This window comes from Drosophila biarmipes, chromosome X (genome assembly GCF_025231255.1).
Source record: "Drosophila biarmipes strain raj3 chromosome X, RU_DBia_V1.1, whole genome shotgun sequence".
Taxonomy (NCBI): Eukaryota; Metazoa; Arthropoda; class Insecta; order Diptera; family Drosophilidae; genus Drosophila; species Drosophila biarmipes.
Window position 1 is genome coordinate 21,001,051 of NC_066611.1, and position 11,975 is coordinate 21,013,025.

At 52.1% G+C, this 11,975-nt stretch overlaps 3 protein-coding genes across 3 annotated transcripts; 1 reads left to right on the forward strand and 2 right to left on the reverse strand.

Annotated features, from left to right (window-relative positions):
- The first annotated feature begins 125 nt into the window (after window positions 1–125).
- Window positions 126–958, forward strand: LOC108023637 (NADH dehydrogenase [ubiquinone] 1 alpha subcomplex subunit 13). The gene is made up of 3 exons (XM_017093253.2): window positions 126–250; window positions 304–420; window positions 484–958. Exons 2-3 carry the CDS (start codon window positions 315–317, stop codon window positions 840–842), a joined length of 465 nt encoding a protein of 154 aa, XP_016948742.1. The 5' UTR covers window positions 126–250; window positions 304–314; the 3' UTR covers window positions 843–958.
- A 155-nt stretch (window positions 959–1,113) lies between these two features.
- LOC108023636 (zinc finger protein 37) lies at window positions 1,114–3,419 on the reverse strand. The gene has a single exon (XM_017093252.3). The coding sequence runs from the start codon at window positions 3,006–3,008 to the stop codon at window positions 1,827–1,829; it is 1,182 nt and encodes a 393-aa protein (XP_016948741.1). The 5' UTR covers window positions 3,009–3,419; the 3' UTR covers window positions 1,114–1,826.
- Window positions 3,420–7,589: 4,170 nt separating this feature from the next.
- LOC108023705 (retinol dehydrogenase 12) lies at window positions 7,590–11,622 on the reverse strand. The gene is made up of 4 exons (XM_044093066.2): window positions 11,550–11,622; window positions 10,587–10,799; window positions 9,757–10,046; window positions 7,590–8,994 (listed from the first exon to the last, which is right to left on the reverse strand). The coding sequence occupies exon 4, from the start codon at window positions 8,921–8,923 to the stop codon at window positions 7,706–7,708; it is 1,218 nt and encodes a 405-aa protein (XP_043949001.1). The 5' UTR covers window positions 8,924–8,994; window positions 9,757–10,046; window positions 10,587–10,799; window positions 11,550–11,622; the 3' UTR covers window positions 7,590–7,705.
- Between the last annotated feature and the right edge of the window lie 353 nt (window positions 11,623–11,975).

An 11,975-nucleotide genomic window follows, 5' to 3' on the forward strand; every position in this document is an offset into this window, starting at 1 on the left:
GGGTTTTAATACTCCACACTAAACTCCGTTAAAATTACTAATTAAGTTTAAAGATGAGTTTTTGCCAAATAAAGTCAGATATTTTCCCGCTGTTGGCGAGCCTCACCAGCTGGCGGTGCGCAAGTTTCGATATCGACAAATCGATATCGACGAAATTATCGGGAAATCGTCCAAACTTACATCACTAGGTGTTATGCAAAATACGTCATTTTTTGTGACTTTTCGACAGGTTTTTTCCCTTTAAACGAGCGTAAGTGGCTGCTTTTCCGGGCCGTAGCCCACTCACACGTTCATTGCCCGCAGGAGGAGTCACCATGGCGACGGCCGTGCCGCATTGCCCCCCGAAACAGGACCTGCCCCCGCCGGGCGGCTACAAGAAGATCCCCTTTGCCCGCGTGCCGCCCAAGAGCTACTTCACAGGTGAGCCAAAGCAGGGATTAGCTGGAGCGCCGAGCCACATGTACTGACCCCCGGTGTCCGCAGGCTTCACCATGATCGGCAGCTATGTGGCCGTGACGGCCGTCGGCCTGGGCATCTACTACTTGACCGCCAAGAAGGTGAAGCGCGACGAGATCGAGATGCGCTCCGCCCAGAACGTGATCTTCCCCATTCTGGTGGCCGAGCGGGACCGCGAGTTCCTGCGCCAGCTGCGCCGCAACCGGGACGAGGAGGCCGAGCTGATGAAGGACGTGCCCGGCTGGGAGGTGGGCACCTGGTACGGCGAGCCCGTATTCAAGACCCTGCCCGAGGACACCCTGGTGACGCCCATCTTCAAGGAGTTCTACGCCCACTCCGACTGGAAGTCGTACGCCAAGCGTGCCCACCTGAAGCTCTGGTCCTAATCGGCCCCAGTTACCGGACTAGTTAATGCCTAAGCCTCCTCCCTTTTTGTTTGTAGAACCGCCTAAGTGCTAAAAATATCGCCCAATTATAACTACTGAGATTGGCTGAAAATGCAGGCTGCACTGTGTGTTTTTGATCCTGTGCTGGACTTGGAGCACCGAGGTTACCAGAGGTTTTTCCGGCGGGGGCGTTGCCGTCCATCCGCAAAATGGTGCCCGGAGCAGTGCTCAACAGTGGCCAAAAAAGTCGCTTGCGGGGAACCCCACTCGGTTTGGTTGGAAAAAATGTTTAATTGAAAGTAAAGCGGGTAATCCATCGTTACACAATAAGTTGAACCTTAGGATGTAGGTAAAATATATGTATGACTATAGACATTAACAAATTACAAGTAACTGGGGGACTACGGGAATACACCAACAGAGGTTCTGGGTTTAGTGTTTTTATTTAGTTCACATTCGATCTGACGGGCGTTTGCGTGCCAGCATCTAGGTTTCGGGTGTTATTACACTTTAGCGGGTGTTTGGGGGCCCTATCATTAAGTAGTCGTAACTAAAGTAATATATATCTATACATTGGCCGTGGTCGCCGTCCTCGGGTGTGTCCAACGTTCGCCGGAGCTTCCTTCTTTTAGAGCCGAAAAGGTGGCATCAAATCAAATCGAAATATGTGTGTATGCGTACAAATAGGTAAGGAAGACGCTCTCCCCTGGAATCGCTTGCGGAGAGCTGTCGTCCAGGCCCCAAAACAAAGCGGGTGTGTGTGCTCAAGTGTGTGGCGTGTGTCCGCTCCATCTGCCCATCTGGATCGTCCTGCAGCCGATCGTCTCAGCAGCTGGCGTCCTACTGCTCCCCATCCTCGTCCCCATCGTCCTCCTGCTTGATAACAACGTAACGCACTGGCGGCGGCGACTCCTGCTCCCTCCTCTCCCGCTCCGGCTCCAGCTGCTGCCGGCGCCGCCAGTTGCCATCACGTTGCGGCCGCCTCTACTTCATGTCGCGGCGCCGCTTGATGCTGCCATCGCAGGTGGGCAGGTGGCGCTGCAGGAAGCCCTCGAAGACGAACTTGCGGCCGCAGCGCTCGCAGCTGAACTCGCGCTTCTCCTCCACCTGCTGTTTGTGCTGGCGCAGGGCCTCCGCGTTGGAGTACTTCTCGCGGCAGGCGTCGCACGCGTACCGCCGCTTCACCTGGCCCACATCGAAGACCACGGTGAAGTTCTGCGAGCAGAAGGCGCACTCGAACTCCTTCACCACCACCTTCTTGCCTCCATGCTGGGCGGCCAGGGCCACCGCCTCGGCCTCCAGCTTGTCCTGGTGCTTGTGCGACTCCATGTGGGCGGTGTACTTGCCCTCGTCGACGAACTTGCGGTAGCAGCGGGTGCAGCGGTAGGGCTGCTCGCCCGTGTGGCGCATCATGTGCTCCTTGAGGTAGGCCACCGAGTTGAAGACCTTGCTGCAGACCTTGCACTTGCGGTCCTCGGCGGAGACCTCGTTGCGCTGGCGCAGGCAGGCGCGCATGTGGAGCTTCAGGGAGCCGGCGGCGCTGTAGCAGTTGCCGCAGTTGGGGCAATAGAAGGTCTTGTTGCGGGAGTGCGGATCCTGCTCGGCCTGGTCGATGGTGCCCTCGAAAACGATGGAGCCGACCTCGTCGTCGTCCTCGTCCACCTCGCCCTCCTCGTGCTCCACGGTCACGATCTCGTCGTCATGTTCCAGCTCCTCGCCCTCCTCCAGCTCCTCGTCCTCCTCGGCGTCCTCGACGTCGTCGTCGTGCATATTGGGCACGATGTGCAGGATGGTGTGGGTGCCGTCGCCCTGCTCGATGGTCTCCACCTCCTCGACGGTGCTGTTCTCGACCAGCTGCTGCAGGGTCACGGCGTGGCCGTTCTCATCGATGATGACCTCCTGGGCATTGGCCAGGGCCTCGTGCTCGCGGTCGCTGAGGGTCACCACCGCATGCTCGGTGTCATCGTCGTCGGCGGTGGCGTAGGCGTAGGTGTACTGGGCCTCCTGGACGTCGTCCTCGTGCTCGTGGTGCAGCTCGTGGCCCTCCTCCTCCTCGCCCACGCCGTGCTCCTCGTGCTCCTCCTCCTCCACCTCGGGATCGTGCTGGATGACCACGGGCACGATCTCCTCCTTCACCGTGGCGTACTTGACGCGCTTGGCATTCATCTCGCTTGCTTTGGACTCGCGGACTGAGAACGTCCTGCTACGGGGACTGTGCGAATCGAAAAGAACCTCTTGACAGGGCGCCTCCTTTCCTCTTCACCTCTCGGTTTTCCCGGCTGACAGCTCCTCTTTCCACCTCGCCCCTCTGCTCAGCTTACCACTCCTTCGCCTCGTTCCACGCGCTATCTCGCTCGCTCCGCCTGGAAGCTATGGGCCAGCTCCGGCTCTGGAATAGGAATCGGATTCGGTGGCCAATCCCCGCCTGCTTTCTCGCCAACTTCTTTTTGGCGGCCTTTCGCTCTGGTTTTTTTCCACAATAGTCAACACTATGCGATTTTAATATGAAATTTTTGTGGCAACTTCGGCAAGATGGAGGAAAAGCAGAGCTGCATGCGGTCTGGCCCGCTGGGTGGCGGATTTATTAGTGCCTTCGTGGATTTCCAGTGGGTTTTGGTATTTTTTCGGGCCTCTTGGTTATCGTTGGTGCTATCGGCGGGGCAATCGATTGTGTGCGAGGGGTGGCAGCGCCGGCAGTTGGGCGCGCATTTTGAAAGTTGTGGCAATTTCTGCTTTTACATTAGTTAGTTTTATAATATCTTCCTACAAAGGATTTTTTAAACTTCCAATAATTGTGTTAAATAGTTGTTCTTTTAGGATTCATCGATTATGATGTGCCTAAAAAAGTGTATAAAAAATAATATAAATCTTTAAGCATATCTTCCTATTTAATTTTATTTTCCTATGCATTGCATATTAGCTTAAACCCATGAGGAGGTTTTTCTGTTTTCTGTTTCTCGCAAAGCTGTGTAGATCCAAGAGTAGCCCCCCTGGGCCCCATTTCCCCCGATGTTCGGCGCTCTGAAGTCAGTAAGACGTGCCCTGTCGTGGGGAAGATGTCAGGGAAATCGGCGATTCTATTTTCGCCACTGCACTTGTCACGTCGCCAAGCAATTTCGCCTCTGGCCGCGATCAGTGGTCAGTAAAAAATTGGCCAGCGCCTCGCAGCTAAAATTAGAGCGGCTAAATGGGGAAATTGCACTCAGAGTTCGGCCATTGTTTTCTCGTTTTCGCCCCGTGACACCCCCTTGACACCCCCTGAACAACGACCTTGAACCAATTATCGCCGATTGACGATCGATCTGCGATGTCGGAAAAGCTCGTAACTGACTCAGCCGCGCGGCAATTGAAGATCGTTCAGCGAGTTCCCATGAATGGAAAGTTTTCGCCGCTTAACCCTCTGACGGCTGCGTGCACAGCCAAATTTAGGCATCTTACAGCCTAAAAAAGCAGAGCTTTGGTATACTCTTATTCGTTAATCATTTACCAATTGCCTTATTAGCTACTATTAAGTAAGCAGCGGCTTTCGTCTAATCTAAGGCGTTCCGGAACCCGAGATACTCAAGTGCCCACGTAAGGCAAATAGTTGGCTTGAGTGGGAAAAGGGTTAATGACGCACCGTCACATGAGCCCAGATTGCAGTCCCAATATCCCGGGGCGGTTGCGTCAGAGGGGTGCAAAGTGCGAAGTACAATATATCACCATGCTGCATGGGGGTTTCCCGATCGGGGGAGTGGGCGAAAGCAAATTTAAATCTGTGCCAGCCTGTGCTGGACGTAGAAACGACGATGAATGTACCATCAGATGTTAAGCTATATAGAACACTTGTAGATTCGTAATAACTTTGTATAGTTAGTCCATGTTTTTACTAGAAGCACTCTTATGATCATTTCATCATATTGGGTCCCAAAAAGGGCATTTAAAAGCAGAGTAACCAAGTGGGGCGTGCGCAAATATTGATACTTTGATAGGGGATTGTGGTAGGTTGAGACGAGTGCCAGTTCTACTATCGTACACCTCCCGGGAGTAGGCCCATAAAAAAGGGCCTAAAAGTCACATTTCTACAATTTTATTTTTTATTTTCGAGATAGGATCGGATAGCCTTTCCTCTAGCCATGGGTAGTTTTGGTTCCCATGAGGCTCGGGAGTTCTTGAATCTTCCTCCATCGTATCGATTTCGGTTCGAATTGCGATGGGAATGCCAACATAATCTGGAATCGTGCCTCAAGAAGGTCTGAATTCGAGTCCGATTCGCAAGTCCACGTCATCTGAACATCGGACTTTGCCGATTTCAAGCTGCTTTGGGCTAATACAGTTTTCAATACCCCAAGGAATCCAATGAAAACTCAGGAAAGAAATATAGAAATTGTGCTGGCTCGGTTTGATTGAAAACCATTCGACTGCACATGGCGAAACGACGCCAGAAATTTCTGGAAAATTCCGGGGTTTCGAACTGCTCAGTCCAAAATTAAATGCCATAGTTTTGGCGGCACCATGGCAGTGGTTCCCCGGGAGAACACCTGTTACTGCTTTGTTTTGCTGCCCAGGCCCGCAAATTACGAGCCATTTGTCTCCTTTTTGCGAGGCGGCATTTTCCAACAATTTCGTCATCTCACAAAGGTTTTCCGCGCGCTCTCCCCTCTCGCTTCCGCCTCTTATCGATCAAATTCACTTGGCGCCGAGGTTTCGGCCAATGCAACAGCTGTTCAGGGGGTGGTGGGGTGCGACCGGGCGCAAAGGGGGTGGCACGCAATCAAAAGACTCTCATTCACGAGTGGAAATTTCCATTGCAATTTTTCGTGCAATTGAAGCGGCTTCCCTTAACCCTGGACTGCCGAAATGCTGCCAAAGCCTTTCGGCCTCTCCTGGTAAGTCTGAAATATCGGAGGAAAAATCGAGTGATTTACAGAGTTATAGGATCCCGATTCTGTAGTTGGACACCTCTATGAATTCCTCATTGAATTCTCTATAATTCTACGTTAAAATTTGTCTTTTACAAGAGGTTCCAAATTTTAGTCCATTCTCATGTCAGATTTTTCCGTGTTTCCAATGGCTTCCAGAGTCGGAGCCCAAAACTGCACTTCCAAATTCCATAACTTTGGTAATTTCATCCCGATTTTGATGTGGGATACCTCTATGAGCTTGTGGTGCCATTCTCTAATATTCTACATTTAAATATTTGAATTACAGGAGGGTCCAAATTTTAGTCCATTCTCATGTCAGATTTTTCCGTGTTTCCAATGGCTTCCAGAGTCGGAGACCAAAACTGCACTTCCAAATTCCATAACTTTTGTAATTTTATCTCGATTTTGATGTGGGATACCTCTTTGAGTTTGTGGTGCAATTCTCTAATATTCTACATTTATATATTTCAATTACAGGAGGGTCCAAATTTTAGTCCATTCTCATGACAGATTTTTCTGCATTTCCAATGGCTTCCAGAGTTATTCCATTCCATTCTCATGTCAGATTTCACCGTGTTCCCAATGGCTTTCAGAATGGGGACCAAAAATATAACCTTTAGATTCCCAAACTTGATTTTACAAGTTTTCTTAAAAACCCAATTCAAATATATATTCGTTTTTTGCTATAACATGCACTCCTATGGCAGGCGACTAATTTTCTAGAGCAGGCCCATTAAAAGCATCTGAGTTGCAGCGTTACATTTGGACTTGCCGAGGCTAATTGATCGACTCAAAGCGGCGCACTCCGAGGGGGCTTTGAGATTTTCACTTTTTTGGCACACCCCGATTGCCAGCGCAACCAGAACGACCCCCGCGGGCATGCATGGGTTTAATTGCACTGCTTCCCTCTCCCGCTCGCTCGCACCTTCGCCCGCCCCTCGCCGCCTCTCGCTCTCGCGCGCTTTATGTGATTTTTGTTAATGCTAATGGCATGTGGATGAGCGAGCGGGTGCACAGTGGGTGTAATGGGGGACTTCGTTTATGGCTTGGAAAATGCATAATTGGTTATGCTCTTTCAAGTATGACAAAAGTAAGGGTTTAGTTGCAATTGAGGGTATTGAGTTTCTAGAAATATCAGAGAAACAAGAAATTTAGCTACAAATGTAATGGGTTTTTTCGTGGGAGTGCTGCTGTGGGGCCCACTGTGGGCCAAGTGACTGGCTGACTGTCTGACTCACTCGCTCTCGCACTCACCTGCCCTGCTCACCCACTCACGCTCTCCCTCCCCCTGCAGGCCCCCATATCGCCTTCTCCCTCGCACCCCAAAGTGCAGTGCAGTGGCATCGACCGTTGATTTCGCTTTGTGTCGTAAATTGTTCGCTTTATGCTGATTGTTATTGTTCCTTTGCTCTCTTTTGCTTTCTAGGCGCTCGGGAGAGGGAGGCTAAGGAGTCCAAAGAGGATAGCATGTCGGGCTTAACTCTTACTTTAATGGGTTTCCTTCGCTTAAAATTTTCACAGAGCGAACTAAAAAGAGCCTGGAAAAGCCAACTTCGAGGGCCGAAGCCTAAGTACCCTGGGAAGCATTCAGTGTCAGTCGACAGCTGGCCATGAGCTTAACTATTTACTCGACAAGTCACATGGCACCTAAGTAAGTACACTCAGAAAAACCAACCCAACCCAAGCAATCTCATGCGAAAATGTGGCACAGTCATGGGAATGGGCTCTGTATAAGTCGCAATGGAACTTGTGACAATTTTATTGAGTTCCCAAAGTCAAAAATTGTGAGGGGTAAAAAAAATACAGTTTCTTAATCGTACGCTCTCTACGAGGAAATCATAGGCTTGCCAATTGGAGCCACGGGTCTCCCAGGAGCACTCGAACACGCAACGTTGCGGGGAGTAGCGAGGCGCAAGGTCTGCACTGGGCCGACCCCCCTCCCAAGGACGCTGCCCACGACTATGACCGGTCGACCACGACCGTCTCCACGGACTGCATTTCCCGGCTTCCGGCACTGGCACTGCTCCCATTGCCAGTGCCATTCTGGGTGCCATTGCCATTGTGGGCTGGGCTCTGGCTCTGGCTCTGGCTCTGGCTGGGCGGCGGCTCCAGGGGCGGCAGGCCCACCAGCCTCTCGCTCTCCCGCCACAGCCAGTCGGCGGTCTCCGTGCTGCGGGCCCAGGGCACCAGGGGCCAGCGCATGCAGTCCGAGTAGTAGCCGCCCGTCGAGCGCTCCAGCTGGGGGTCGAGTGCCAGGCGCAGGGTGGTCTGGGCCCCCGCCCGGGGGGTCTTGAAGAAGTACAGGGAGCCCGTCTGCAGGACGCGCTTCATCCAGCCGGGCCCGGCGAAGTGGCGGTTGAGCTCCGTGCGCACCACGCCCGGGTGACAGCAGTTGACCGTGACCCCCGAGTCCTTGAGAAGCGCGCTCAGCTTGCGGGTGAACAGGACGTTGGCCAGCTTGGACTGGCTGTAGGCCCCGAAGAACTTGCCGTAGTTCTTCTCGCTCATCAGGTCCTCCCGGTTGATGCGTCCGAAGAGGTGGGCCGCCGAGCTGACCACCACAATGCGACTGGGCGCGCTGTGCCGCAGGCGGTCCAGCAGCAGATTGGTCAGCAGGAAGTGGCCCAGGTGGTTCACCCCGAACTGCTGCTCGTAGCCATCCGCGGTCAGGGTGCGGGGGCAGGCCATGACGCCGGCATTGTTGATCAGGAGATCCAGCCGCGTCTCCTCGGCCTTGAAGCGCTCCACGAAGCTCCGCACCGACTGCAGCGAGCCCAGGTCCAGGGTGCGGTTGAAGAGCTGCTGGTTGCGGCTGCGGTCCATGATCTCCAGGCGGGCGGCCTCGCAGCGCCCGGGGTCCCGGCAGGCCATGTAGACCCGGGCGCCCCGCTTGGCCAGCTCCAGCGCGGTCTCCTTGCCAATGCCCGTGTTGCAGCCGGTGACGATGACCACCTTGCCGTCGATCCGGTTGGCCTTGCGGTAGGCCGGGCCCTGGATGCACTTGCGCAGCAGCCACATGAAGAGCGACACGCCGAGGGCGATCAGGAGGAGCAGCACGGCCCAGGCCCAGAAGCCTCGGAAGCACAGGGTCTTCTCGGCCGACTCGGCGGCGGGATCGAAGCCAGGTGGGAATCCTGGGCCTGGCACTGCTCCTGGCGGCGTGGCAGCCTGCGACATAGCTGGCTAAGCGGTCGGTCCGGCGGCGGTTCTCCGGCGCACTGGCGGTCTCTCCGGGCTCGACTGCAGTTCTACACCAGAGGGGAAAAGAAAGTTTGGATCAGTGTGTTTGTGCATGGGGAAAGGGCTGCTCCAGGGGGGCTCTGCACGCCAGGCGGACGGGAGTCTCGGGCGGGGAGAGACCAAGTTGAAGGCCCGCTGACCCCGAATGCCAGGTGTTTGCACCTGAACAACTGGTTTCTCGTAATTCACTTAAATTGCTCTCGCCGCGCGTTGTATCTAGCAATCGCTTTAGATTTAAGAGTCAATGTAGTGATAATGTGGCATTGCAATGCCGGCTGGAGCCCAGAACCGGGCCCAGAACTTAGTATCTCAGCGATAGCATTCGACTTGGGATACTGGCTAGTATTGGAGGCTTGCTAGCTTAACCGGCCCATTCAATGAAAAACTATTCCCAGGCCTAACTAATTAAACCCTGTAAGCCATTAAATGTACTTTACAAATCCTTACATTGTTAGTTTTTCAAATAGCTAAATGATGGAATGCCAGTCGGTCAACGCCCGGCCCTAAGAACTTTCTCTGCGGCAATGGAATTAACACCTGGACATTTCCCCAAACTAGCCGAATATATTATTGACGTGTCGGGGGAAACTCAATAAGAATAGGGCAGTGACATGTCATGAATGACTTCTCCATAATTGTGTTTGGTTAACCCCTACAAAGTGGGCCAATTCCCTTAAGTTACTAACAAGCCCACAATCCCGGACTTTCGTTGACATTTTGGCACTCCCCAATGGGAGTCACTCAACTTTCTTTTGCATGCAGAGACTTACCAATGTGGAGTGGACCTTGTGGGGGATACTGCTTGAGGGCTGGCAACTTCTGGGGTGTCAGGTGGTCGTCTCGCACATTTCCCGGGCGGTAGCGCTGTGTTTACTCGATCAGTTAGTGCGACCGATCAGGGGCTATAGATACCTGGCTACTGGCCCACTGGCTGCGTGTCTGAGCCTCTCGCGCGATCTTGGCCAACTGACTGACTGGCTGCCGTGGAGTCCAATGCTCGGCGCCGGGCTTCGACTGCCAGTGGTTGTGGTTCGAGCCGTGTTAACGCGTCAGAAATAACCTGAAAAAATTATTCCGAGGCGGCTGCTATTAACATGCTGCCTCTGCCGCCGCTGCATATGCACTAGGGTGGACCCTGGTAGTTCCTAGAAACTTACGTGGGGTCTTGGGTTTCTATTTCAGCCCTCGAAAGGGTAAAAATGTGCACCGAAAGTATATACTTAATAAAAAAAAATCACTCATACGCAGTGTTGCGTTATGTTTTTTAACCAGGTGACAAGGGTTTTATTATTCTGGTCTGCTTATAAGCCCGCTAAATGTAATGTTTTGCCCAATTTATAATTATTTTAAAAAGGTCCTGTAAGGTAAGGTACAATTGTCCAACGCGTCGTATGAGCAATTTGGCCAGGTTTATTCAAAGGGAATTGCGGTATTTCTTGGCATTAAATTTGCCTAGTTCGGCTTAGATTTATGTTCTGCCCCTGAAGGTCCACCCTAACGCTCACAGTGCTCCTCAGCCGGCGTCGCCGCTGCTCGTTGTTTTTGTGGCCAACATACCAAAGAAGAGCAGCGGCGGCTTTGCTTCAATTTCGCTTCTTACCAATTCGCTGCTCCCTCTCCTTTTCGGTCTTTGCGTCGACTTTCACTCGGATCGTTGTTTTTCTCTTTTCCCTCGGCTCGTTTGTTTTGCTCACTCGTTCGCCAAAGCCGCGCTCGCTTCGCTGCCTTTTGCGGTCCCCTGCTCCCCCTCCTTCGCTTTTCTATCTCTTTGCTTTGGTATTCCAATTCGCAGCACGTTTTTGGTACACTGAAACTACATCATGCGAAGATCGAACAATATTGTGATGAACATTTTTAATATTCGATTTTTTTAAGTTAAATATAATAATATAATATTTTTTCGGCCTCGATTATGTATTTAATTACCATAACAACAACAACATAACAACAAACTATTTTTTCCGTGTAAAAGAGACAACATTCCAGCGGCCCGATGACTATTTTCAGGGGGCCGAACGGGGGGATCAGTGACCCCGCCTTAAAGCCAAGGCCAAGACTTGTAAAACTGATTTTCACCTGGGCAATTATTCCCGCACTTAGCCCCGCACTTTGACTGTAGAGCCGCACAACAAACGCCGGAAAGTCGCACAACGGAAATCAATAAGTGCCGCTAATCGAAGGCAGGCCGTGGGTTGAATGTCCTTGACACAGGCCAAAAGGCGAGGCGCAGGGGTCACGGGACCAAGCCGGCTTACCTTCTTCCCGTTTTCAGCACTTTCGACTACGTGCTGCTCCACACGTTCAAAGGAGGAGGCAGAGAGCGGGAGAGTGAGCAGCTTGGAAGGAGGCCAGGAAGCCAGGGGATGAGAGCGCAGGATAGCGGGACTGAGATGGGTGTAGTCTCCGAGCCTCAGCGGGCTCAAAAGGGGTTCAAAACAACTCCATGCTTGCACAAATACAAGGAATTAGTTCTAAAAGCTTTTAAACGGGCTGGAATGGCGCTCTTTAAATTTAAATAAAACATACTTATTCTTTTAATGGAACACTTTTCCTAATTTCTTACCGCTCCGATTTTCTTTGATCAACACACTGAATACTGTTTATTCTGTTCTCGCTGCTATACTTAATCTCGTTGGACAGATTAATCTACTCTTATCTGCTGCATATAGAACCTTTGCCCAGCCCACGATCAGTAATCAGGGCCACTCTGAGCTTTTTGCGATGATGCTCCGCCGTATTTTACACCAAGCAGCTTGGTGATTTAATTAGTAGGCAAGTTTGGTCAATACATTATAATCGCACGGCTGCGCAGCGTAAACGAATTTGTGCCCATAAACTATGCACTTTATGTTTGCAATAATTAAATCACCGTAACGAAGTTTGTCAGTTTTGAAGGGGGTGGCTGGGGGTGCTGGCCCCCTTCTTACCACCACCTCTACGCCTATGGCGAGAGAGCGACAGAGGGCAAATGTCACTGCGTTTGGGAGAG

What these genes read in the sequence shown, in the direction of transcription:
- LOC108023637 (XM_017093253.2), top strand. Translation starts at nt 315, where the DNA reads ATGGCGACGGCCGTGCCGCATTGCCCCCCGAAACAGGACCTGCCCCCG. An exon ending in GCCCAAGAGCTACTTCACAG is followed by an intron (nt 421 to 483) that starts GTGAGCCAAAGC and finishes CGGTGTCCGCAG; the next exon opens with GCTTCACCATGATCGGCAGC.
- LOC108023636 (XM_017093252.3), bottom strand. Translation starts at nt 3,008, where the DNA reads ATGAATGCCAAGCGCGTCAAGTACGCCACGGTGAAGGAGGAGATCGTG.
- LOC108023705 (XM_044093066.2), bottom strand. Translation starts at nt 8,923, where the DNA reads ATGTCGCAGGCTGCCACGCCGCCAGGAGCAGTGCCAGGCCCAGGATTC.